This window comes from Amphiprion ocellaris, chromosome 13 (assembly GCF_022539595.1).
Source record: "Amphiprion ocellaris isolate individual 3 ecotype Okinawa chromosome 13, ASM2253959v1, whole genome shotgun sequence".
NCBI classification, from domain to species: domain Eukaryota; kingdom Metazoa; phylum Chordata; class Actinopteri; family Pomacentridae; genus Amphiprion; species Amphiprion ocellaris.
In genome coordinates, this window is record NC_072778.1 from 32,645,201 (window position 1) to 32,669,386 (window position 24,186).

The 24,186-nt window shown below is 39.2% G+C and overlaps 1 protein-coding gene across 3 annotated transcripts; it reads right to left on the reverse strand.

Moving 5' to 3' along the window:
- Window positions 1-128: 128 nt before the first annotated feature.
- On the reverse strand, window positions 129-24,094 carry stag2b (stromal antigen 2b). 3 transcript variants are annotated; one of them, XM_023292140.3, is made up of 34 exons: window positions 23,921-24,094; window positions 21,737-21,864; window positions 21,568-21,649; window positions 21,275-21,418; window positions 21,058-21,154; window positions 20,817-20,893; window positions 20,424-20,628; window positions 19,116-19,267; window positions 17,179-17,252; window positions 16,933-17,056; window positions 16,113-16,211; window positions 15,843-15,922; window positions 15,590-15,697; window positions 15,237-15,348; window positions 14,993-15,110; window positions 14,784-14,887; window positions 13,751-13,843; window positions 13,573-13,662; window positions 13,250-13,453; window positions 11,966-12,036; window positions 11,731-11,818; window positions 11,536-11,616; window positions 11,343-11,435; window positions 10,702-10,876; window positions 10,465-10,604; window positions 10,184-10,285; window positions 9,921-10,069; window positions 8,736-8,864; window positions 8,295-8,521; window positions 6,700-6,919; window positions 5,197-5,304; window positions 4,989-5,115; window positions 3,148-3,225; window positions 129-1,967 (listed from the first exon to the last, which is right to left on the reverse strand). In XM_023292140.3, the coding sequence occupies exons 2-34, from the start codon at window positions 21,778-21,780 to the stop codon at window positions 1,944-1,946; spliced, it is 3,819 nt and encodes a 1,272-aa protein (XP_023147908.1). In that variant the 5' UTR covers window positions 21,781-21,864; window positions 23,921-24,094; the 3' UTR covers window positions 129-1,943. The 3 variants fall into 3 exon arrangements, with proteins under 3 accessions (XP_023147908.1, XP_023147907.1, XP_035813983.1); XM_023292139.3 differs by having other exon boundaries at window positions 4,989-5,118; XM_035958090.2 differs by lacking the exon at window positions 23,921-24,094 and adding an exon at window positions 23,565-23,769 and having other exon boundaries at window positions 4,989-5,118.
- Window positions 24,095-24,186: the final 92 nt, after the last annotated feature.

A 24,186-nucleotide genomic window follows, 5' to 3' on the forward strand; every position in this document is an offset into this window, starting at 1 on the left:
TACCACAAATTGAACAGATTTGCCAAAGGAAAAAAAAACAAGAGAACAGGCACATTGAGTCTGTGAATCACAGCTAGAGTACTACTTGCAGATTGTTTGTTGTGGTCAAAAGTAAAAAGTACCACAGATGAAATGTGTTGATTTTTATTCAAAAGTTACTGTCTCCAGACAAGTACAAATCAGAAAACAGAGTGACTGAAAGAGGATGGGATAATAGACAACAACTGAGAGTGTAGGCAAGAGTGCAGAAAAAAAAAACAAAAACACAGAAATGGCCAAAAGGAAGGACAGAAATTAAATTTTGTATATATACACATGATCTAATAAGAATTTATACCAATGTAGTGGTAAGTAACAAACAATAAACAGTACTTTTTCCTTAAAAGAATTTTCTTTTTTACTTACATAAAATAATTAGGCAAAACACATATAGGCTGTTTATCTACTTTATCACATTACATCTGACCACCTCATATTTCATGTTCTAAGAAGCCAATTATCCACCTTTAAACATGACTGATCCTCTGACATGGAAGATTACTGTGAGAAAAGGTGACCTCCACAAGCATGTTTAAGGCTTAAGCATGGAATGACTACAAAATAAAAACCTCAGTAGACAAAACATTTCATTAAAACTTGTGTGTGACAAATATATGTCAAAATCTAAGCTTTGTCTAGCTGCCACAGCGCTGCTGAATAACTTTCATCTTCAGTATTGTCTGAATGACTACCTTACAGTTTTAACATTTGAAATCTATAAGTATTTTGTGACAGGACTTTCCATGTTGAGAAAACCTTAAAGCTGAATTTCACAAGTCTTTTCATTAGTTTTATCCAAACTAATTTACATGTAGGAAAAAAGGTAGAAACCCGAAGACATTATCAAGACAAAAAGAAAAAAAAATAACGTAAAAATACAAATTTAAAAATCTTCCTTGATGCATGGCTTCACATGCTTTCATTTTTTTAGTTGTACTTACACACTTCTCAAACTTTGTGACTGAAGGTTGAAAAGTTGAAAATAAGAAAACCAAAAGCACATATATAAAATCAGCACCGATTCATATATAACTTTTATTTAAAATGTAGAGATACCCATTTCAACATTATGCTGCTGGATTTTAAGAGAAAAAGATTTTCTTTGACCGAGCTGCTGTCCTCCAGAGCCCACACAGTGGCACTACTGGGATAAATCTCTGCTCATTCTTAGGGGAGGGGACACATTTTCTAATAGATGATGGTTAAGGAGTGATCCAAATCTTGGGTTAAGCTCAAGGGACTTACTGCTTAACAGTACGGAGCGTTCAGTGGACTCTGGGAATCTTCACAGCATAAAGGGATCGTGACTGATTCTAAGTGATATCTCACCATCTTAACCACCAGTGGTTATCAGGACCTCAACTCGGGCCCAAAAACAGGGAGAAGAAACTTAAAAGATAGAGGGAGGGAAAAAAAGAGCACAGAAACAAAGACCTCCATCCACTTGGCTAACACAGTACAAGCAAGCTACTACAGTCCGTTTATAAATTACTACTTCACACCTGGTAACTTACTACAATTGTAAAAAGGGTTAGACATAAACAAAAAATGTTTCTTAAGTTAAACACACCAATTCATCCCCATTAAAAAAAAAAAAAAAGAAAAAAGCTATTATTGATTTTTCTTCAGACATTTCTAATAGGTTTGGAAGTGGCCTGTTACACTATTTCTGAACAGGAAGAGCTTACCCAAGATTATAAAAGTAAATATTTGAAACAAAGTCCTCTCTGAGCAAGCAACACTGAGTGTGGGTTGTCATTGGTCCACGTGGAGTACAAGCCAGAATTTTTTTTTTTGTTTTGTTTTTTCTTACAGAAAACACTTCTGTTTTCGCATCTAAAATTCTCTTTAAATACAAAGCGCCTCTTCTGTTATCCCAACGTCAAAATCATCTTGATATTAGCTTAAAACATGGACACCCCAAGGACCTAAAGAGAAGAAGAAGAAGTACATATTAATAACGATTCATAAATTTTAAGAAAATAAAATGGCCCATTTTGCCTATGTGCATGTTTTATTATGTATCTGTAATGATTTAGGTCGAATATGATTTAAGGACTTGACAATTTATTATAATCCCAATAATTTAAAAGTGGTACTATACGTGTATTATCATCTGTGGGATTTATGATGTGAATATGGCTGAAAATACGTGGCTCATATTTGGCTGAAACAAAACTTGTTGGCTCTCCAAAGAGCAGAGAGTCACGAGTGATGTTGTATCATTGCAACTGGTGCTGCCAAGGTGTCACGGGTGGGGAAGCAATCTAACCCCAACATCTAAGAATAAAATAGTCACACTTTTCAGTCACACTTTTCAGTCTGATTTTTTAAAATAAGACCAAAAAGATGCAAAAAGGTAATGTAACAATGGCATGTATCTGCAACATTTTTGATGTAACAACGCTGGTACACAATGCAATCTAATCTACAGCGAGAACATTTTAACAGAGGGAAAAGTAACTCCAAGTGGTGGGAAAAGTGAATCTGAGTCTGGCTTGTTTTGAGCTGTGGTGTAGTGGGTTGTGTCATGTGGCCAAAGCTGGGAAACCAAGTATGCTGAATGTTGTTTCTTTGCTCAGAAGAAGTTTAATGGAACAAGATGCAAAGTATTAAGCAAGGAGAAAGCTGATCTCTGCTTTGATTTTGTGTGATTAAAAAATATTTAAAGTTGACAAAACATTCAAGCAGTCGAGTCTTAAATTTAAAGACCAGTTTTAGAACCAACCCCCAGGGTCTCTTAAGGTTGTGACATGCTGAAACAAGAATTTAAAGCTGGGCCTGCAGTCAGAAATAAATAACAATTGTTTATACAAGCATAAATGGTTGTTCTGCAATCAAAAACAAATGCTAAACTTGGCTACAGGCTGGTCAGCTGAACTTATCTAAATGTTTTTACAGCGCCCAAATACAACATGCAATATGACTGAGTTCAAGTCATCTATTTCTGTTCTACTTCCAAAAGTTTATTTTATCCACACTGATCACAATCACAAGTGTGTCTCCATTATGCAGACCCGGATATTTGTTTATAGCACAGTAGTGGAAGAACATTGAATTTGGAGTATGTCATCAGCCTGATCTAAGTGAAGCGTATGTGCTACTTACCGATTCATCCATGATAGAAGCGGGGTCAAAGTAGTCCGGCTTGAGCTCAGATCTCTCACGACGGTTTTTAGAGGGTGGCTGGAAGAGGGAGACAGACGTTTAGAGGAGATACTCCAGCTGCTTCTTCCGTTTGGCTGCTTTGTCAGCAATCACAGTTTCAACAAACTTTACTCAAACAAAAAAAAAACAATAAATGATACCAGCGCAAAAAAAAAAAGACAATTTAGGGAGACGTCGGGCATTTAGCAGGAGAGAATTTACAGAAACTAGGGCAGTTTTCTGGTTGATTCAACATGACATTTGGAGTCATGCTCTAGTGTAAGCATCCAAAATAGACATCAAATTTAGTTCTGGCTTTCCACTCATAATACATGACTCTGTGGTGTTGGCGTAAATGGTCAAATTAATTTTTCATGTTGCCTCGTTCTACCAGCACTTGCACTGTCAACAGAGTAGGTTTCATCTTTTTAAAAACAAAAACCACATATCCTTCCCTCAAACCAACCATTCCTTTTCATGCTTTCTTCTGTTTCTTTGAAACACATTACGTGCAAAAGCCAATACTAGATACTGATTGCTGACAGTTGCACGCTAAAGAAAATTAGGTTTTTCTTTGATAAACCGACTGGTTATTGCCCAAGAAATTTGTGTATGCATACATAAACAGAAACAAAACTGTAATTAAATCAGGGCATATTGTAGTCTTAGTCATGAAAAAGCCAACTTTATTGGTTAACGGCTAATTAAAGTCAAACAGAATGAAAAAAAATGTGAAAGGAGTTGGTCAAATTAGACGATGAAACAAGGAGAACAGCAGTCTTTTGCAAAGGAGGCTCAGTAACAAATGCTAATTTTCATAAAAGCATATTAATAGCTGGATTAATGGTCTTTAGATTTGCCTGTATCAGTCTGTAAAATATCAAACTACATGGTGCAAATAAAAAAGACATAAAATAAAATGTACTTTTACTGCCCAATCTCCACTATACTAGCTTCTAAGGCAGCTCATATTCTTGTGCAGTTTCACAACCGAGCAACCAAGATGGCAGACAGACAAAAGAGTGTTGGGTTAGGTTTTTGGAGTGAGTTTATGCAATTTAACCTTAGTGTTGGATGACAACACCGTACATAATGTAACGTCTAAATGGCAATTTTATTAGGTGCCTGAAAGAGATCTAAAAAGTGCTGGTTTCTTGTAAAATTTAAAATTCTTAGAGGTTTAAGAGGGATACAGGCAAGTAAAACCTAAGCAGGGCACTGGAGATGATAATGCAACTGACATGTTTGAAAGGGGTGGAGAAATGCAAAAAAATTTACTACTTATTTAAAGCACTTGCAACTCATTAAATAAATCACTATTGAAGTGCTGCAGTGCAATTTTCAGGACATCATATAAGAGTTTTCTGTCAAAATATTTAGGAACAAAAACCAGTCGTTGAATGGTACAAGAGTAATACCTGTCTGATGACAAACAGCTGGTAGGAGATCCATATATTCTGTTGTCTGTATGTAAGATCCATTCAGTCGGAACAGAGGTAAATTAGGGATGCACCATGAGAGTATCATCATTGATATCAGCTCACACAGGCTTAAAAATACAATACTGGCATTGTCCTGAATTAAATATTGACAGGCAGATAACACCTGTATGGCTTAAAGTTTGTGGTTTTGTTTAAAAAGTATTGTATTTTCTGTCTGCACCTGACAGTGAGCCATTAGAATAAGAGTAGTGTAATGAGACGTTAATGCCATTAGAGGAGAGATCTGATAAAGACCTGGAAAATGTCTGCACCATGCATTCCTAATACAAATGCACGAAAACTCAGTGACATGCATCTCACCAGATCAATATCCATGGTGTCAAAGTCCATGCCTTCATTGAGATCATCCATACGGCCCTCAGATGACATCATCACATCCTCCACAATCGGCTCTTCGTCGTCCTCCATAAGCCCAGTGCCACGACGACTGCTGAACAAACAGTTATACGATTAATAAATATACTTGGGATCAGACTTTCCCTTTTGTGTCAGTGTGCTGGTGTCTTACATAGCATGCTGCAGATTGGTCCTGAGCTTGGCATAGTTCATGGCTCTTTCTTGCTGCTGGCGTGCCTCTTCTTGCTGTCTCTGAGCCAGCATCCACGTCACCTGGGAACTAAATGCACAAGAGCATATTAATTAGCGGTGTTTTTAGCCAAAGCGTCCGGTGTTTTAACAGGAGACACCACAGGGATGTTGGTTACAACTAAGTTACCTACTGGCCCGGTGCCTATGGAAAGTCACGGTGGATAAATAAACTAGTCAGTCATTGTCCCAGTAGAGCCAACACTTGGCAGCCTGTTAAGTACGAGCGTATTACTACCATCTACCCTCAAAATTAATAGTATGCAAATGGGAAATTGCACTGAACCTTGTCCTAATGTATTTTGGCTCATTCCAGTCAGATCCCATTCTCAGAGAATAAGTGATCCACTAAACTGAATGATGGGCCTGGATACGAGCCGAGATATATTTATAAAATCTGGTGATATGAAGCATTAGGATGCACAGATGTAAGATAATTAATTAAAAGTAAATGGGCATGAAAGGGCTTTGGAAATGCTGGGTCAACAAATCAAAGGAGGAGCAGAAAAGCGAATGTTGGGCTGTGGAGCTCATGAGTAGGTGGAGGTGCTTCCACTGGTAACATCAGTATTCTGTATTTTAAATTGGAAGGACCAAGGTGCACCCAATTCTATGAGCCTGTATACCACAATCTGTTGTTATTCACTTTGTATCTTGTCATCATAAAGGTAAAGAGAACGAGGAACAGGTTAAAAAAAAGAGAATTGTTAGGACTCGATTAATATAGCAAGTTCTCTTCAGTAATATTGTAAGGACTACTTGTATTCCCAGACCAAATAATCAGACTTTGAAACTGATGTTTCTTTTTATTGATCCCTCTCTTCTTTGCCAGTGAATCAGCGCCTGTGTTTCCCTTTCTGTAGTTTCCATGGTCACACAGCAAGCCGCAGTGGCAAGTTGAAGTTCAAGCATCATAAACTGATGGCGCAGACGGCAGTGTTAACACTGAAAAGAATGGAGGTGGCAGAGGCAAAAGCTTGCTGTCTGTAAGCACCTTTACCACATAACATTTAAGGAAACAAAAGTTCGACGGTGTCTCAGTGGGGTTGAAACCCTTAAATATTCATATTTTAATTTACACCTAATGGAATTTCAATTTACAAAAACTGACAAAATACTAATGACACAAAATGACACTAATCTGAACTTGCATATCAAACTTTTGCCGAACCTTTTTTGTTGTCTGGCCAAATTAACTGTTCTGTGGTTTGTTTTGTACTTTGAAAAGTGTAATACTTTACAACAGGTTATGCATTTTATGCTCTAAGGAGGAATTAGTAAGTTTTGTACAGTCAAGCTGTTTTTACTTTAACTTTTAAAAAATATATATCTTGAATGTACTGAACTGTGACCTCAATAGCGAGCATATTATTGAATGGTCAACCGACTGCAAGTGTTCAGGAATGCAAGACTGAGGCACGCATACTTGTAATCCATGGGTGTCTGGTGGTGCTGAGGCGTCTGTTGATGGTGCTGTGGGTGTTGGTGTGGCTGCTGCTGGTCGTGAGGGAGGGGGTAGACCCCCATGTAGCTGTCATCACGACCCCTCTTAGGGTCTCTCATGGCAGTGGAGGTGAGGTGGGGGGACGGCATCATGACTGGGGTCTGCATGCTCTGGTGCCACACCTCGCTGCTGCTGCTCTCCTCTGGATGTGCGAGACAGATTTGGGTTGTTATACATTATGACCAGGTGGCAGTTTTCTTCGCAAGCCTCTTAACTATGACCACTACTGAGTTTCAAAACAAACAGTGAGCAAATTTTAAACTGTGATGGGTTCCTGTGACAAAACCAGCAAATTAACCTTTACACTAAAGCAGGGGTTTTCATAGTTTGTACTTTTGGAAAACCCCTCAATAGATGTTGACATAACATTTCATTAAGCATGGTATATTCTCAAAAAGTACGTGAAAAACATTACAGGTTGCAAAAAACTGCACACTGGGTTTTGCCCTTTCATGCCAGAAGGTAAAGCTTGCATGCCAGAAATAATCTTGACAGTGAAATTCAAAACTAAAGCCCCTTTCAGACATGCCCTCCTTTCCATTGATCTAGTGGCATCTGAACGTGTTGGCTGCATGTCAGAATGAACACCCTGGTCAAGTCAAGCCGCTGTTATTTATATAGCACAATTAAAACAACAGACCTGGAGGCAAAGTGCTTTCCAGCAGAGTAATAAGATTGATGCTATTAATTGACCTAACAAGCTTAAAAATTAGGTTTAAGACCATACTATATTATTTATGACACAAAATTACTTGATTAATGCTGTTAAGATGCCATGGTATTTTATGAGTTGCAACAGCACTCTTACTTGGTCGGGCCTGGTAAAAATTTACAGATCACTTTCAACACGGCACAAGGCTGAACTGCATGCAGCAGACACATAAAGTAGGCAACATACCAGTGTACAACAGCTTTGTTGTAAGTATTTCTGAATGACCCGTAAATTGATGTAAAAGTGACCAATGTTTGAGTGACCAATGGCGTCCCTTTAACAGATCGATGAAGCCAACAATGTTAAGTATCCCATGTCTGAAAGGGCCTTAAGATGGCTGTGGAATTGTAAAATGCAATGACAATGAAAATCTATCATCTGATGTTCTTGTGACATCCTTGGTCGTGAAGGAATTCTTAACAAACCTAGATTTAAATGATCCTGTATGATTGCTAAGAATAATTTGACTCTCTCCTACCATCTGCTGTTTAATCTCCTCACCCATCAGCTTGGTTGGCTGAGCTAGGCGGGCAGGAATGCATCTGGGTTAATCTGGGCTCCAACTCTGCTTTTGTAACATCATGCCTGGGCTACATTGTATGTGGTTTTCAAGGAGACATATTTTCATTGTGTTTGAGTTTGAACTAATTAATGTTTATAGATAAGAGAAAAGTGATGATGTTTAGTTAAAACATTTATGTTCAACTAAAGCCAACGCAAATTTTTCTCTGAAGTGTGAAAAAAACAAGAATCCGCCATTAATAATGCTGCCATTACATATTATTAATTCCTGAGTGTGCGGTACCTTCTGGCAGCTTCCTCTTGGCTGCTGAAGTTCCAGCTGTAGCAGCAGGAGGCTTAGTCTTCTTGGAGCGAATGGAAGAGCCTCTGCTAGAGTAGCCACTCATTACAGACATGGTATCATCATCACCACCAGCCTGCAGGGAATTCCTGTAGGAGATGAGGGGAAGCCAGCAGTCCTCTCGCTGCAATGCCATCTGGAACGTCATGAAGCGCTCCAGGTACATGTGGCTAGGGAGGGGAGAAGGGGGTCGCACAGACAAGATGAACAAACTCAAACATACAGAGGACAAATTTTACACAAGGAACCAGGTGCACATTCCAAGTGGGGCATGAAAAAAAGTATCTCATGCATCAGAAACACCAGTTGCACCAGTTGTCACAAACACCTGTTGCACTGAGCCACTGAAGGCTCCCACCCGAAAGCTCAGCAGAAAAAACTTACACAGTCCTCTTGTCTTGTCTCATGAGCTTGGAGGAGAACTCGCTGAGGATGTCCAAGAAAGCCAAGTTGAGCGGAGGGCCTCCCTCTCCCTGGGGACTAGGCTCTTTAAATGCAAACTCAATACCATCCCTAAGAAATGCAGGGACAGAAGGAAAGAACAAAAACCGTGAGCAAAGACTCGCTTTAAAAAAAAAAAAGAAAACAAAACTTACGTACGTCAAACAAAGGTAGTTCATCTTAAGTGTGTAGTAAAATTTACGTCCTAAATATCATAAAGATTGAGGTGCTCTTAGATTTTTAGGAAAGTCCAGCATTTTTGCGTCGCTTTGTTTTTGAATGAAACTGCTCACAAGCATAGATTTTTCAATATTTAAGGATCAAATACAAAGGGATCTTTTTTAATTATAAGTTTATCTCGTGTTTTTTCAATCAAAATGTTAAATTCTATAGTTAAAATCTTGTAAAATTACATCTCCTTCATTTAAAAAAATGATAAATTGTAAATAACCAAATATGTTTTATTTTAAAATGTTACTCTACAAGTGTAGGGGAATACCCAACCAAATACAACAAATACTAAAAATCACTAGCTTTCCTGGAAACTGTATGAGATTATTAATCCAATAATTCCACGTGATGCTGTAGTGGAAGAAAGTGTGCTTTTAAACGCTGAATTTTCCAACACTGCTTGAAAGACGCAACATGTTAAGACTACTATCTACGACTACGACTATTAGTAATACATTTCTTTTGCCCTTGCACTAGTTGATGTGTAGAGAAGCTAGTGGAAAATAAACCAAGTTGCAGCTGCAGAGACTAGTGTTGCTTAAAACACATTTCAGACCTCCCATTTTGCTACATATAAGCACATGGAACACCTTGTGCATCTCTTTTGATTACAGCAAAAGTTACGTATGTATAGTTTTTACACAGATTTTATAGCATTGTTGCCATACTCTGTGTTTGCACAGCTCAGTATTGTTTTTACGCAAACGTTCATTGCATGGGAAGAAGATAAACTGCAACATTTCATCACTTAAGCCTCCAAAATCCACAGGAAAAATAACACGGCCGAAGGAAACACAGTATTCAAGGAGTAATTTGTCTAACATGACAGTTCCAAGATATAAGGCCAAAAATGGAAGAAGAGTAATGCAATACACCAGGAGCGGAATTAGGCCTTACTTGTGCAGCATTGCTATGGCATCTCTGGTTTTGACTTGGTCGAGACCGAAGGTTAGAGAAAAGCGACGGGCCAACTCTTTGATTCCGCAGAATGCAGAGGAGGAGCGATCAAACCCATGACCCAGTTCAGACAGCATTTCATTAAACAGCTAGCACAAGAGGAGATACAGAAAATTAGATCAATATTTCAAACATGGAACAGTGAACAGAAGGTTTCAGAATTATGAAGTAATTAATAAATGAGCATGAGTATGCACACTGACCTGCTGCAGACTGAGGATGAGCGTCTTGGCACATTGAATCTTGTCAATTTGCCGAGTCTTACTCATAGTCTCCTTGATAATGTCACCATAATCATTGTAATACTGTAAAAACAAAAACATTACTGGTTCATTACAAATTGTACCTATGATTTTATGCTGTTCACATATCTACTGATTGGACAAACTGTGCTGCAAATGTGTTATGTTTCTCATGCACCAGTCCTTCTTGTTCGAAATGAATGGCTATAATATTCAACTGCATTTTTGAATGACAAACCTACCCTCATGTACTGCTTGAAGATGTCAGCTCCTGTCTTCATTTCTACCACACAGTAGATGATGAGTTTGCAATAGGCAGCCAGGAGGTTTCTCCTCTTGTGCAGAGCTTCAATCTTTACTGCCTCATCGTCTTGCTGCCCATCTGAGATGATAAGGAAAAAAGTATTTGAAAAACTATCCATTTACTTGCTCACCTTGGCCACAGGAGCGGTGCTAGAATATCACATTTGCATTTGTACCTGTGCTATTTGTGTCGTCGTCCTGGTCTATGAAGACATGGTTGAGGATAAAGGAGAGCAGTTCAGACTGCAGCGAGTCCTCTGGGGAATAAACCAGGGGCTCCAGGTGTTCCCTGCCTCCGGACACCATCTGGTGGCTGAAGATGAGCAGAAGATCACACAGGATGGTGAACGCCTGCGGGAGGAGAGAAAAAAGAACAAAATGTTCAAACTTTGTGTGTACAAGCATTATACAAAAGGGCTCCCTGCCAATTAGGTTTTTAACTAAGCTTCTGTATATAACTATACAGAGGATCTTAGATTAGAGAAAATGTGACTTCTTCAGTTGGGAGGCACAGATGGCTTCATCACCAAGCTGCATCCAAGACCTTTTCATCACACATGAGCAAAGCAAACAGAGGGTACGCAGTTAAGTCACTTGCTCATGCAAAAACACTCTACTTACCAGCACTTTGTGGCCAAAAATATCCACTGCAGCTGTAATAAATGGCAGCCAAACCACCTCTTAAGAGTTAAAAGGTTTTATTATGTGCCTATTTGTTGATGTCTATGTAGTGCTGGATATACTTTCCTACTTTGCCTTCAAACAGATTATACGACTACTGCTACACATGGATGTTGACTGTTCTCCTGTCCGTTACCTGTTCTTTGACGGCTGTGTTGACATTGGTGAGGTATCGCTGACACATCATACAGAATGCCCTCATCTGCTTCCTCAGGGTCACCATATCATCCTGAGAAAAAGAACAGTCACATTTGTTTTAACGTCACACTTACACTTGTCTGATTCAGGTAAAATCAGTGAATAATAGCAAAAATTAGTTTAGACCTCACCTTTCTGGAGCTGCCCTCAGATAACTTAGCGAGGTGCCACAGGATCACATAGTGGGTACACTGCAGTGAGTGGATGACTATCTGCTCAAAGGGAAAAAAACAAACCCAAATGGGTTCATTTGTAATTATGATAATAAGAGAAACAACAATTTGTGGAGTCATAACTTCACGTGGTGTATGTGTATATTTAATTACCTGCTCAGGCATGTCTCCATTCTCTATGCCTGTGTTGAGCAGTTTGAAGTTGCTGGTGAAGAGATCCCACCCTGACAGGTCATGTGCACTGCAACAGTTGATAAAGTTTTGTCAGTTTCAAACACATGTACACAGAATGCCAGGTAAATTATTGCTCTACTCAGAAAGAAGGCAGGGAATGTGAAACAGATATGAACTGCAGAAAGAAACAAGTACTTTAGAAAGCAATGCATACTTGTGAAACGCTGTGATCCTCTTTAGAGTTGACAAAACCTGATAAGCATCATCTTCATCGGCATCTTCACCCTGGAAAGAGAAATTGTGCAACTGTTATTTTATTTTTTATTTTATTTTTTATTTCATTTATTTATTTTTAAAATGGGACAGTTCGTATTAATGTACATTTCCATGTAAATATGAGAGATTGTAGCCATACAGCTAATTTCAGTCTCAAGTCCCATTGGCAGATCATAACACCATAACTCAACAAAGATATATATGTATTTAAAAAAAAAGAAAAACAACAACAACAAAGGATAACACATAGTGGCCATAACAAACAAAAGCTGGGAGACCAAAGCAGCTACCAAGCACTAATTAACTGACATTTACACATGATTATATTGCAAATATCTCTTTGTTGCTATTGCACATATCCCTCTATCATTATTGCACATTGTCATACTACACTTATCCCTCTGTCACTATAACATAAGGGTCCACTACATATATCTCTCTGACACTATTACATTTAATTGTATTGTACATTTCCCATTGCCACTATTGCACATGATAATATTGCATGTTTCTCTTAATCACTATTGCACATATCCCCGTCTACATTACATATAATTACGCCATACATGCCCCTTCTAACACTATTGCACATATCCCATTATCACTATTACACATGACTATATTGCACGAAGCCCACGTCTACACATTTAAAACAAATTACACAGAGTCCTCAGGGACAAGCCCAATCAACAGCAAACAAATTTACAGTGTTATGATCACAGATCTAATTTTCCAATAGCCATGCTTTGAGATGTTTTGTATGACTCAAGATGTTTAACACATTTGATAATGTGTTATATACAGCTGTAATGGACACAAATGCAAGTGTTTAAGGTTTTTCCGTACGGACTGAAATATCCAATGAGCTTCTTCACACACACAAAATACTAAATAAGATTTTCTCACTGTTTCACAAACGCAGTCTGTCATACTTAATTTGGCATTGCCTGACAAGCCACAGCCAGACATATTCATTCACAGGTGAGAAATGAAAGGAAATAACACATGATACTGGGTAACTCTCACTTCATGGTGCACATTTTGAGCTAGCTAAACTTCTTGGTGTTTACTGGTTATACTGGACTCACTAGTGAGATGACATCACATAAAACAACATGGTGCCACTTATATGTTTTAATGTTTACGCTAACTTCAACAAATGGGGAATGAGTATAAACATCCATATTTGTGAGTGACTACACGTGTCCGACGTCATGCCTACCTCTTGTAGAAAATCCTCCAATAGCCTGTTGAACTTGTCCACCAGCTCATCCAGCAGCTGGGAGCGGGCTATATCCACCCTGTTAAAGATTGTGAACTCCTCATTGCAGAGGGCATGGTAGGTCTTGGAGCAGGACTCCAACACCTCAGTGTCTGTGTGCTTCTCCACTATTTCTCTGATCTGACGTAGCAGGGATTCCAGATGCTGAAGATAAAAGGAATGATATCATGTGTGATCACAGGCAATGTGAATGACACACTAGAATTATATTATCGTGTTGAAAGCATCTGATTGGAGTTGTCAGACAAGCCAATATGTCTTACCTTCTCCAAACGGCCTGTGGTATAAATTTCCAGGTCAAAGAACTGAGGCAGCTGCAACAAGTTAGTCACCTTCTCTGCATCCACTGCATACTGTAGGAAAATGTAAAATAATGATACTCTGCTGCCAAAAGGTCTAAAGAAAAGTGCATGAAAAGAGCACTAAGTGGATGTAACATACCTTGGCCAGTAGAGGGGGCAAAGCCACAGCAAACAGCTCTGTCATTCTGGTTCTATCATCAAGCTGAGTCTTCTTCTCTTTAGCAGTCATCACCTGAACGTGTGAAGCACACAAGTTAGATGGCTTTTCTAAAACTAAACTAATTCTAAACTAATTCCCATTTATACATAAAAAATGTACTCTCTGACACCTCGTGAAAGTTTAATTTTTGACCACACTTTTCGCAGTTAATTTTTACTCCAAGTATGTTTCCTATTTTTTCATTGGCATGATATCCTCTCATTTTCTAAAAAAAAAAAAATCCTCTCATTTGGGGAGGTTTGTAGCTGTAGAGCAGTTCCCCAGGGGCATTTTTTTCACGGTATTTCTTAAATAATTTAAGTAGTAAAGTAAAGCCCATAACAGTCTTTTGAACCTGATGTGTGATAAACACCCCAGTTCTACTTTAACACTAATGGGGCAAAAAAGCTCTGGTTAGACCCTATAAGGCATAAAAAATGTGTTTTCAGCACCAACACATTAAATTTACTAAAAAAAAAAAAAAAAAGAACTGTACAAGCTACAAATCAAATTTCTAGTAGTAAAAATATGCAAAATATCTGAAAATATTAACTCAAAACATTGCTTCCTATTGGCCACTCAGTATGTTCAAAAATCCCAATGTTTTCTAATATGTGCCACCATGAATATCAAACAATCCTCCTATTCCCCAGTGTCATAAACATTGTAAACCACAACTGTCAAACAAAGCAAAGAGAACAGCAAAGTTTGAAAAATCATCTAATTCACTACTAGCTTTTAGAATTGCTGGATCAGAGATATTTTAGACACATTAACTGATGTACAAGTTCAAGTGCAGTTCTTTCAGCTGTCTATGGGTTCAGTTTGCACTGATCCAGCTTCAAAGCTAAGCAATCAATGTTGTCAATTTCCAATGCACTTGCCCTAACAGCAATCCCAAGACAGTTGGAAAAAAATATTTACAGTTTAACCAGTCTTGGTTCACTATTCAAAGTGTGTTAGCCACTCTTACCCTCTTCCCTGTTCCTCTTCCAACAGGTGGGTGACATTCAGCAGCCTGGCGCACAGTGCACAGCATGATTTCAATCAGGGCTGTCTCTTGTCTGTCTGTAAGAGCTACAAAAAAAAACAAAACAAAAAAAAAACAATCAGCATAACCTCACAAATGTGTGCTCTGAACTGCATACCAGTACATAAGCTTGCAAAAAACCAGTGCTCTACCTTCCTCTCCTGGTAGCGGGTCATCTAGCAGTAAGCTGATCATACACTCCCAGTCTTTCAGTAGCTCTGCACCACATTCCCAAAGGGAGTCCACAAGGTAAGCTGCATGCTCATGGAGCTAACAAGAGAGGTGTTCACACAAAAGAAGGCAGGATGATTGAATTTGCTTCCATACCGTACTGCAAATGAAGAGAAAAAAATGTTGCCTGAAGGTGATAATAGAAAATGAAACATGATAATGTACCTCACTCTCCAGGAAGAAAAAGACAGTGGTCTTAATGAGGTTGGCATTTGGGCTTTGTCTGCCTCTTCTTTTAGGGGCACCTTCCTCCTCCGGTTCCCGCTGGCTGAACAGTCTTTGAGAATGTTTTTCATTAGTTAGCATCATATAAAACACACATCCTCTACATAATATTTCTTGAAATCAGCAATGAGCTTACAAAATTAAAACTTATAAGTTAGTATGAGAACTGACTCACTTGTAAAATGTCAGCAGAGCAGCACTTATTGAAAATTTTACATACTACCACTTTTAAAGTTCCCAACAAAATGACTGCAAGTATGAATCTAAAAAAGTTTAATTCATGTCTGACATACTTCTTAAAGAGAAATTCTCCAGCTGCAACAGCGACGGGTCTGTGTGCCGAGTAAACCAAGTGGTAGACACTCTCACAGTCCTCAGGGGTCAGAACCTCGTCTGTACTACTGCAGATACAAACACAAACAGGAGTTCTTAGTGAGACACGTGTACTTGATGTAATTCACAAAAAGGGCTTGCCCTTGATCTAAGAACGATTATCCAATGAAATACAGTAAACAACACCAGATATCATCAAGAATAACCACTTACTTCAAGACTAGAGTGAGGAGTTTAATTGCTTGTACTGCAACGTCATATTCTTTGTCAAGAGTCATGGAGACAATACGGTCCTGAACAAAGAGAGATAGCAGATTTAGTGAGTCATCTGGCTTAATAAGTACTTGAATGAAAAATATGTCAGAACAATAAAAAAAATTGTGCCAAAAGAGTGCGAGTGTAGAGTTGCTCTCTGTATCAGACTGTTCAAAGAAAATAAAGTTGTAGCTGTTGTGTTGAAGTTGTCCAACAGGTGGTGCTGACCTTGAAGCGACTGGTGAAGAGCTCCAGTCTTGCATTGAGTTCTCTGCTGTAGTAGAGGCCCTGCAGAGCTGTCAGACACTTCAGACGTACCTCGCCTTGCTGGAATAGAGATACAGGACAGTAATTTAACTATTATTCATTATTGCAGTTATCATCGACCATCAGTTTTTTTTTCAAAATAAAACAAAAAAAAAAAAAAAAATCAGTTCAAGTTAAATAACAGAAGTTTGACCCATATGGCAGGGTTCTCTAATGAAAACTATCAAAATTGATATGCTTTTTATATAGAACAGCTTTTCTTATTTGCTTACAAAAACAATAAACAATAATAAACAAACTATAAACACTACACTTCAGATTTAACTGTTTTTATTTATGTTTGCCTATTAGACCTGTCAATTGAAGCTGGAGTAACAGCAGGTTTCAATTCTGTGTTTAGAATTTTGGAGGTTACACTTCGTTTCCCACTGAGTCACTGATTGAGACTTAAGCAGAACTGCACATGAACAAAGGTGTTTCTTGCTTATTTTGTCTGATTAGACATCTACTCAGTTTGAAGCTATGCACAGTTAAAGTGGGAATTCCGTTTTATTTTTACACTGACAGAGGTTTGAGTGTCAAATTCTAACAAATTAAAGAAAATGAACAGAAGAGTGAGGGAGATGTCAGATATTATGAGTCTGTAAACAACCACACAGTCTTGAGAAGAAGACTAACCAGAAAAATAAAGTGAAAACTCCTGAGTTGGTTGACCATGGGCATGTAAGTGTACGGTAAACTAACAACAAAAAACAGCTTAAGAAACCTTTTTATACCTCACCTTATCATGCATCGTCCATCCCACATACTTCAGATAGCTGTCGTTGAGGAAGGCATCACTATAGAGTTTCATCCATACTCCAATCTCTTCTATACAGATTGCCCTGATTTCTGCTATCGAATCACTGTTGGAAACATTACATATTATTAGTTTAACAACATACAAGACCTGAAAACATCAGCCGCACCAACAACTGACACTGTATGAAAGTTTTTGACAATACATGTTCATTATGTGTAGCCTTACCGATATCGATGAACAAACACTCCTTTGAATATTGCATTCATCATGTTTTCGATCTCATCTTGATTTTCTTGGAGCTGAAATGGAGAGCAGAACAAAACTGGTGAGCACATTCAAGTGATGAAACATACATGATAACAGACTTAAGTGCTATAGTAAGGGGTGACCAGGAGGCATTGTTAACATAACAAGACGTGTGTCACAGCCAAGTATGCCACCATGCTGCGGTGTGGCTCCACAGTGAACTAACAGATGGATGCCCAGTGGGACTTGCTGTTATATAACCTAATAGACTGACAATGCTAGCTGAATAACACTTGGCACTGCAGGTCCACCACCTACAGAGATGGTGCAGTAGCTATTCTTAAAAAAATTCACTAATGTATAGTCACAAGCTAGAGTAATTCACAATCGACTAGTTAGCCAGGGTTGGAAGGTGGTTATGTATAGGTTTTTTCATGATTTGTCAGGACAAAATGGCTTGTAGGAGGGAACAGCCTACAAGTCAAATTCTTGTCATGACTACACAAAGATAAAGAACATCAGAGCTGTTACATGGGGCCATGAGGCGCAGTCGCAGTTGGAAAAACAAAGACTTCAGCCATTTCTGCTTGCCAGTGCTCTGCAATATACACTAATATGAAAAAAATCTACTCTGAGATGAGTGAAAAGAAATGCAATCTTCAGTAAAATTTTTAAAAGCCACTTTTGCAAGCAATACCTATCACTTTGTGAATGTAGAATCATAGTCAGACACTTTTTTCAATTTGATGCACTAAACTGATGTAGTGTATTTTGAAGCTAACTTTGTGTACTGAGAAGGACATTATTAGGAATCTCAATATTAAGAGCCTGGTGCCATGATTTATTTCCTGATTTTAAAACAAATCTTTATTCAATAAAAAGAATAAAAAGCACTTGTTTACTCACTACCAAACCAATGACTAATGTCCTTAAAATATAATATGAAGCATCACTAGTAGTTAAGCTAACTGACCTTGATTAAATTCACTGTCTGAGGAGCAGAGAAAGTGTTCTAAAAAAAAAATCCCTTGAAAAACAAATTGTTCTATATACTCTGGAGTAAAAGGTGGTACATAAGTGAGGCCCTCTGCTGTGTCGTTACCAGTGTTGTGTCTCCAGCAGTCGAGGAAAAACCTCTTCACTGCAGTGTTATTATCATTTGAACCCACTGAGCTCCACAACTCTGCAAAGGGCTCTTCAAATAAAATGGAAATGGACTGTGGACAAAGTTATTTTCTTCACCCAATCAAAATTGCAGTGTGTGTGACCTGGTGGGTCAACTTGTTTGCTAGTCCTAGAGTTTGGTGCCTGACTATCTTACAGTTTGTCTCTGGGCCTTTTCAAAAAATACTTTACTTTACAACTACAAAATAAGTCTAGTGTGTATGCCTGCACACCATCTGGGCGCTGCACATTGCTCTCACGAGAACGGCCTTTTTCATTCCATTAAAATAACTTCATTGGCAACATACGAAAATTTATTTCAGGAATCTGTGAATCAATTCCAAATCACAGAAGAAAGTAAAAGACAATTTTTAAGTGAACTTATTTCTTTTTCCCTCCCACCCATATTGTTTTCTTGAACAAAAATCAAAAAGGCTGCCATAGTTAAAGCAAAGAGGGCTTACTATATTTACGATTGTCATGCATGCACATCTGTTAAAGCATAACACGTAAAGGGTTTGGTGTTGAAACCTTCTGCAAAATTTACACAAAAACTTCTCTCTAATTTGGAGCATGCCACATTGGTTAATGAACCTGATAAATTAACACAACACTGCTGAAAATGAGCTGCATCTGGCAAGAGTCGGAATTTAAAGCATCCAAATTGTAACTGTATCAAAACGCAAAAGGCATGTGCTTAGGCAAGCAAAATTCCCAAAGAAGCAAAAACAGCAAATTGTGGCCATCCTCACCTCTTTGCGTTTTTGCAGGAGCAGCTCCAGCCTGTCATTTGCCCTTTTAGCCACCATTTTATTCCTCTCTGCCTCGTACTGGCGCTGGGTGTTGTCCATGTTGATGCTCAAGTTTAGAGCTACATTCACCAGGGCTGTCATCAGCTTCATGGCTGTCAAAAACACAAGTAATGGTAATTAATAAAAACCTCCAGAGATAACAAGAATTACTTTAAGCAATGATAAAGAATTGACTCACAACACTAAGTATGCAGGTTTATCTGACTTGACAAAAGGTGTTGTAAAGGAGTCAATAATTTGCAACTTCAACTAGCCCTGGAGCAAAAGGAAACCTTTAGGTAGAAATTCAGCTAAGTTTGGATTTCCTTATCTGTGGCTAATCAGTGTTAAATTCAATTATGCTTTAAATTATACAAGTCACCAAGCTCTATACTCTAAATATATGAATAGCTCCACTTTGGGCTGTATCAAGTAAGCCCAGGTACCACAGGAATTAACTGTGCACAAACTGAAACACTCCAACTTGCCTGACCCCAAAACATAAGCCCAACAAAAGCATATCACAGCTGAACACTGACAGTTAAGGGCAACCACATGCCTGCTCTATTTGGATTTGTTTATATAAAATGTACAATGCAACTGCAGAAACGTTACTAGCTGTGTGTTGTGGAAACCTTGAGTAATTGTCGAGCATGTGATCTTCCCCACCACGTGCCTTTGGCAGTTTTTTCAGGAGTAAATGCACCTTTGCTGCTTACGTGATTCCTGAGCGCTGTTTGTAACAAGCACAGCCACAGATAAAGATGTAAAATTCACTTCTCTTCCGGGGTGCAATAAGGCTAAAAAGGTCTAATCAGGCAAAACAAGTGACCACACCTGTCTAGATGTGCCACAGGTGTCCAGAGGCTTTATCAGTGGTTGTATTTTTTCTACATTTTTCTTTAAAAACTAAAAAAAAAAACCCTAACTTTTTGAATAATCAACATTAGTTTCAACAATGACAACAGCCTAGAAAACATAGTATCTGCTGACAAGATAAACTTTACAACAAACTAATTTAAAAAAATAAACTATACTGTATAAAGTGTGTAAATGCATGGCTACTACTATTCAAAAGACTTGAAATCATTAAATATGCAAGAGTACTAACAACCAAGTTAGCAGTGCAAATATAGGTGCACCAAAGCGATCCTTCCTAATGACTACTTCCCCCACGCAGCTAACAACTCCGTATACTTACAGAATATGCCACTTATTGGAGTTCAGCTCTGCCATTTAAATATAGTTCACAGACATAATTCAACTTACCCGCCAGTGTTGAGGTGTGTCTGAAGGCTCGGACTTGGGAATCTGATAGTCCAGTGAGAAGGGAGATGACCGTGTCCATCATGTACTCATCATAGATGATACTGTATTGACACTGGCGCACAAGCACAGAAATGAATTCACAAAAGCTCGATTTGAACTTCTTCCACTGGGGCCCGGCTATGGTTAGAGGGTAGTCGCCGCTGTCCTACAGGGGACGCAGGGGAAAGAACAACAATAAATACAACGGTGAAGACAATTCCAGATAGCTGTTATCACCAACAAGGTGAAAGGTTCTACTGCCCTTGGAAAACAAAGGAATTCTGAATTTAACCTGAAATGACTATGGAGAATTATGATGAGTGTAACAATGACTATTATGATGAGATAACTTACCTCATCAAATTCTTCTGTCATTCGTCGGATGATCTCAGAGTTCTGCATGTTGCGAAACATCTCTCCACTGACCACACCTGAAAAACAGAAAGAAGACAATTTACTGAGTGGTCAAGAAGAACAACCCACTGAAAAGACACCGAGTGGTTCAGCAGGACACACAAAATCAGATATTTGTCCTTAATGCATTATAAAAGAACCAGTCGTGGACTAGGGTGACTTAACCGGGACACACGCATACCTTTACATCCTGAGCACTGGATGAAGAAATTGATGAGATCTAGTAACGCAACGTCTCTGTCATGTTTGTAAGACTCAATCCAGTCATCTACAACAGACTACAGGAAGAACGGGATAGCAACATTTAGAAATCATGACTTGGTTTAAAAAAATAAAATAAAGTGAGAGAATAAACTGATTTGTACAATGTGGTAATCTCAAAGGGCTTGCTTTTATACCTGCATTGCACTCCTGCCCAGCTTCACCACCTCAAACAGCATCATGTTTTCCATGCCATTCTCTTGGTGGTGGCCATTTATCCGGCCCGCTCCCTTCCCTCCTTTGCCTTTCTCCCCTGCTGCCTTCTTCCCCTTCTTTCCACCCTAAGAAAGAATAAAAACACAACAAAGTATAAGTTTGAGAATCATTGCAAAGGACAATGGAAGACAAAGCTAACTTCATAAACATGTCTCAAATAACTGCGCAAAAAATGTCAATACTGGGTTAAACAAGCAGGATGTTGTTTCCATACCTTTCCTTTAGTTGAATTTGCACTCCTTCCATCAGGATCCTCAGAGAAGTCAGTGTCTGAGGAGAATCGTGTGTCTGTATCCCTGGTGGTAAACAGATAATAGTTTTAAAATTCATATCAACATCAAACTTAGTGGTAAATTTAAAAGAAAAGGGAAGCAGGTACTTACTGAGTATAGGCGAACTCTGATGGTATTTCTGGTGCTGCTATCATTTCTGTAACATCTTCTGGACAACTTCAACTTACGGCTGGCTTGAGATCCTCAGAAAATACAAGACAGGAGAGGCTGCATGTGACCTAGAATACAGAACGGAATAATTCAGAGAGCAGCATTTCAATGCGCACTGCAGACACGATAAACTCTACAAAACAAACATCATGTATACTGCATGTGTGTGCGTTCACAGGAATCACAGCCTCTGTAGTGAGCAAATGTTTCTTTGATGCCGTTCAGAGAGAAAAAAAAACGGTTTCACATGGTAACAGGGGGCGGACACAAAGCTCCTGTCACGCTCACTGTCTAGCCATTGGCTCCGTCTCTTTCTCTGCTCCCCCTGGTTTACAGACAACGTCATCCAAGGAAGATTGGAGTATCTTCCTCAATGGCCAAATATGGCACTGCCCTATCCGCCCCACACATATCTCCACCAATCACAAGCCAGTATCAACATCAACAAGATACTGCAGGCCACAGGGAAACTATTGCATGGCTGTGATGTGGAAATTAGTGGCACACACATCAAGGTGGAGGGCAGAAGTAACTTTATCAAATCAGGATTGTTACTTTGTGCCCAATTTAGAAGTGAATGCATTTTTTTCTTTAGCAGACAGGGAGGTCAACGAAAGCACGCCAGAGTCAAGTGTTCAGTCCTGAAAAGGCAAACAGAAACTCCTCCCATCATATACCGCTCTGGGTGCAGTATGTGCCTCTTTCAGCTTGAGTACACGAAGCGCTGACATGTAACTGAGTAATTCAGAGATTACACTACTCGGAAGGAGTAGTGAGCAGACGTCAATGCAAACTGTCTGATATAAATGTGATACAATGTAAATCAGGGGACTCTTTCTCACAATATGCTACAAATGATAGTCCGCACATGGCGAATTGCGACTCTTAAATGTGTCTATTGTGAAAAATAAATAATCGATGTAAATTCTGAAAACAACGGCAACACAGCTCATGTTAGCTCATTCAATTTTATCGCTATGTGCGAGTTGGTAGCTACGACTTTTTGAGTTTAAACTTAAGTGGTTTATTTCGCCGTTTAGCGATCTGATAACGTGCCCATTTCCTTGATAGTGAGGGGGTACTGCATGACAAGACGACGGGAATCTATGGGTGTCGACTGAAAAAGTGGCGCCAAATCGGCCAGTGTATCTCATAAACTTGTTCTTGCGACGCGGTACTAGATCATCTTAGAAAAAAATGAAATGGCGAAACCAAACTGTGTGGATTCCCGTAAGACAACTATCCCACAAACTACCGGCTCAGTTCCCTCCAACAACGCCGACGAGGCTGCGCTCTTCGTCGGCTCCTGTCAAAATTGACACCGGTGCGCTGCTGGTGCTAGCGCCACAAGCTAAGTAGCCGGGGATTTTGGCGTCTTTTCCCCAGCGTCAGCTAGTTGAAATTTGACGAAGTAAGCACGCACTACTCTGTGCAAACAAACTGCGATTAGCGTAACAAGAAAGGCGACAAACCTGTACAATGCACTATCGTTAGATTTTGAGGGCATGCCAGCGTTTAGCGGCGCTGTAATACTTGGAGCATAATAACAAAACAACGCAAGCCCTACTGTACTAGCGAGCTAATATTAGCATGTACACAATAACGCTCGTCAATAACGTTGCCATGGATATTTACCATCTTCTGTACGTATACCAGTCGTACTCAGAGCTTGTACAAGGATAAAGGGAATAATAACCGATTTTCTACAATTAACGAGCTGAAAATAACTCCCACTAGTTAGCCACGCTAACACTACTGCTAACGTTACCTAAAAAAACATCACGTCCTTGCGTCCTCCATCTTGCCTCGGGAGTTCCAGTACCGTATTGCATAAGCAACAAACACTTTGTTTACAAATATATAAAGTGCAACTAAGTCGATTGAAACAATAAAACGCTTCTTTCGGCTGCGATCTACATATTTGGCGCTGCTGTGCGAAAAATCCAGTTCGTTAGCTTGCTAACAACCGAAGTAGCCATGTACCGCGAGCTAGCGAAGCGACTTGGTTCAGGCAGACATCCGCGCACTGGGCTCATCCAAAGCTAGCCTGGCTAGCGAGACGGCTAGCAAAATACAAATCAACTAAGTTCCAGATAGCTCTCCGCCATTTTACAGCTAACTTACCTTGTTGTGAAATGTAGTCCCGGCAGAATCGTAACTTTTAGTATTCGTATACTGCTTCCGTCTGAATTCCGCTACAATTCTGTAAAAAGAGTTTAAAAGTCGCGGTCAGAGGCGGTTTCGGACGTTCTCTCACCCCGCTTGCTCCGTAGTTCGGTTTGTTGTTTCGACGACCTGGGAGGAGGAAATCCTGGTGCAGAGCTACCACCTAGCGGCCACAATACCCGCATTAGATACACCGTTGACGACCTGACATCTAGTGGTGACTG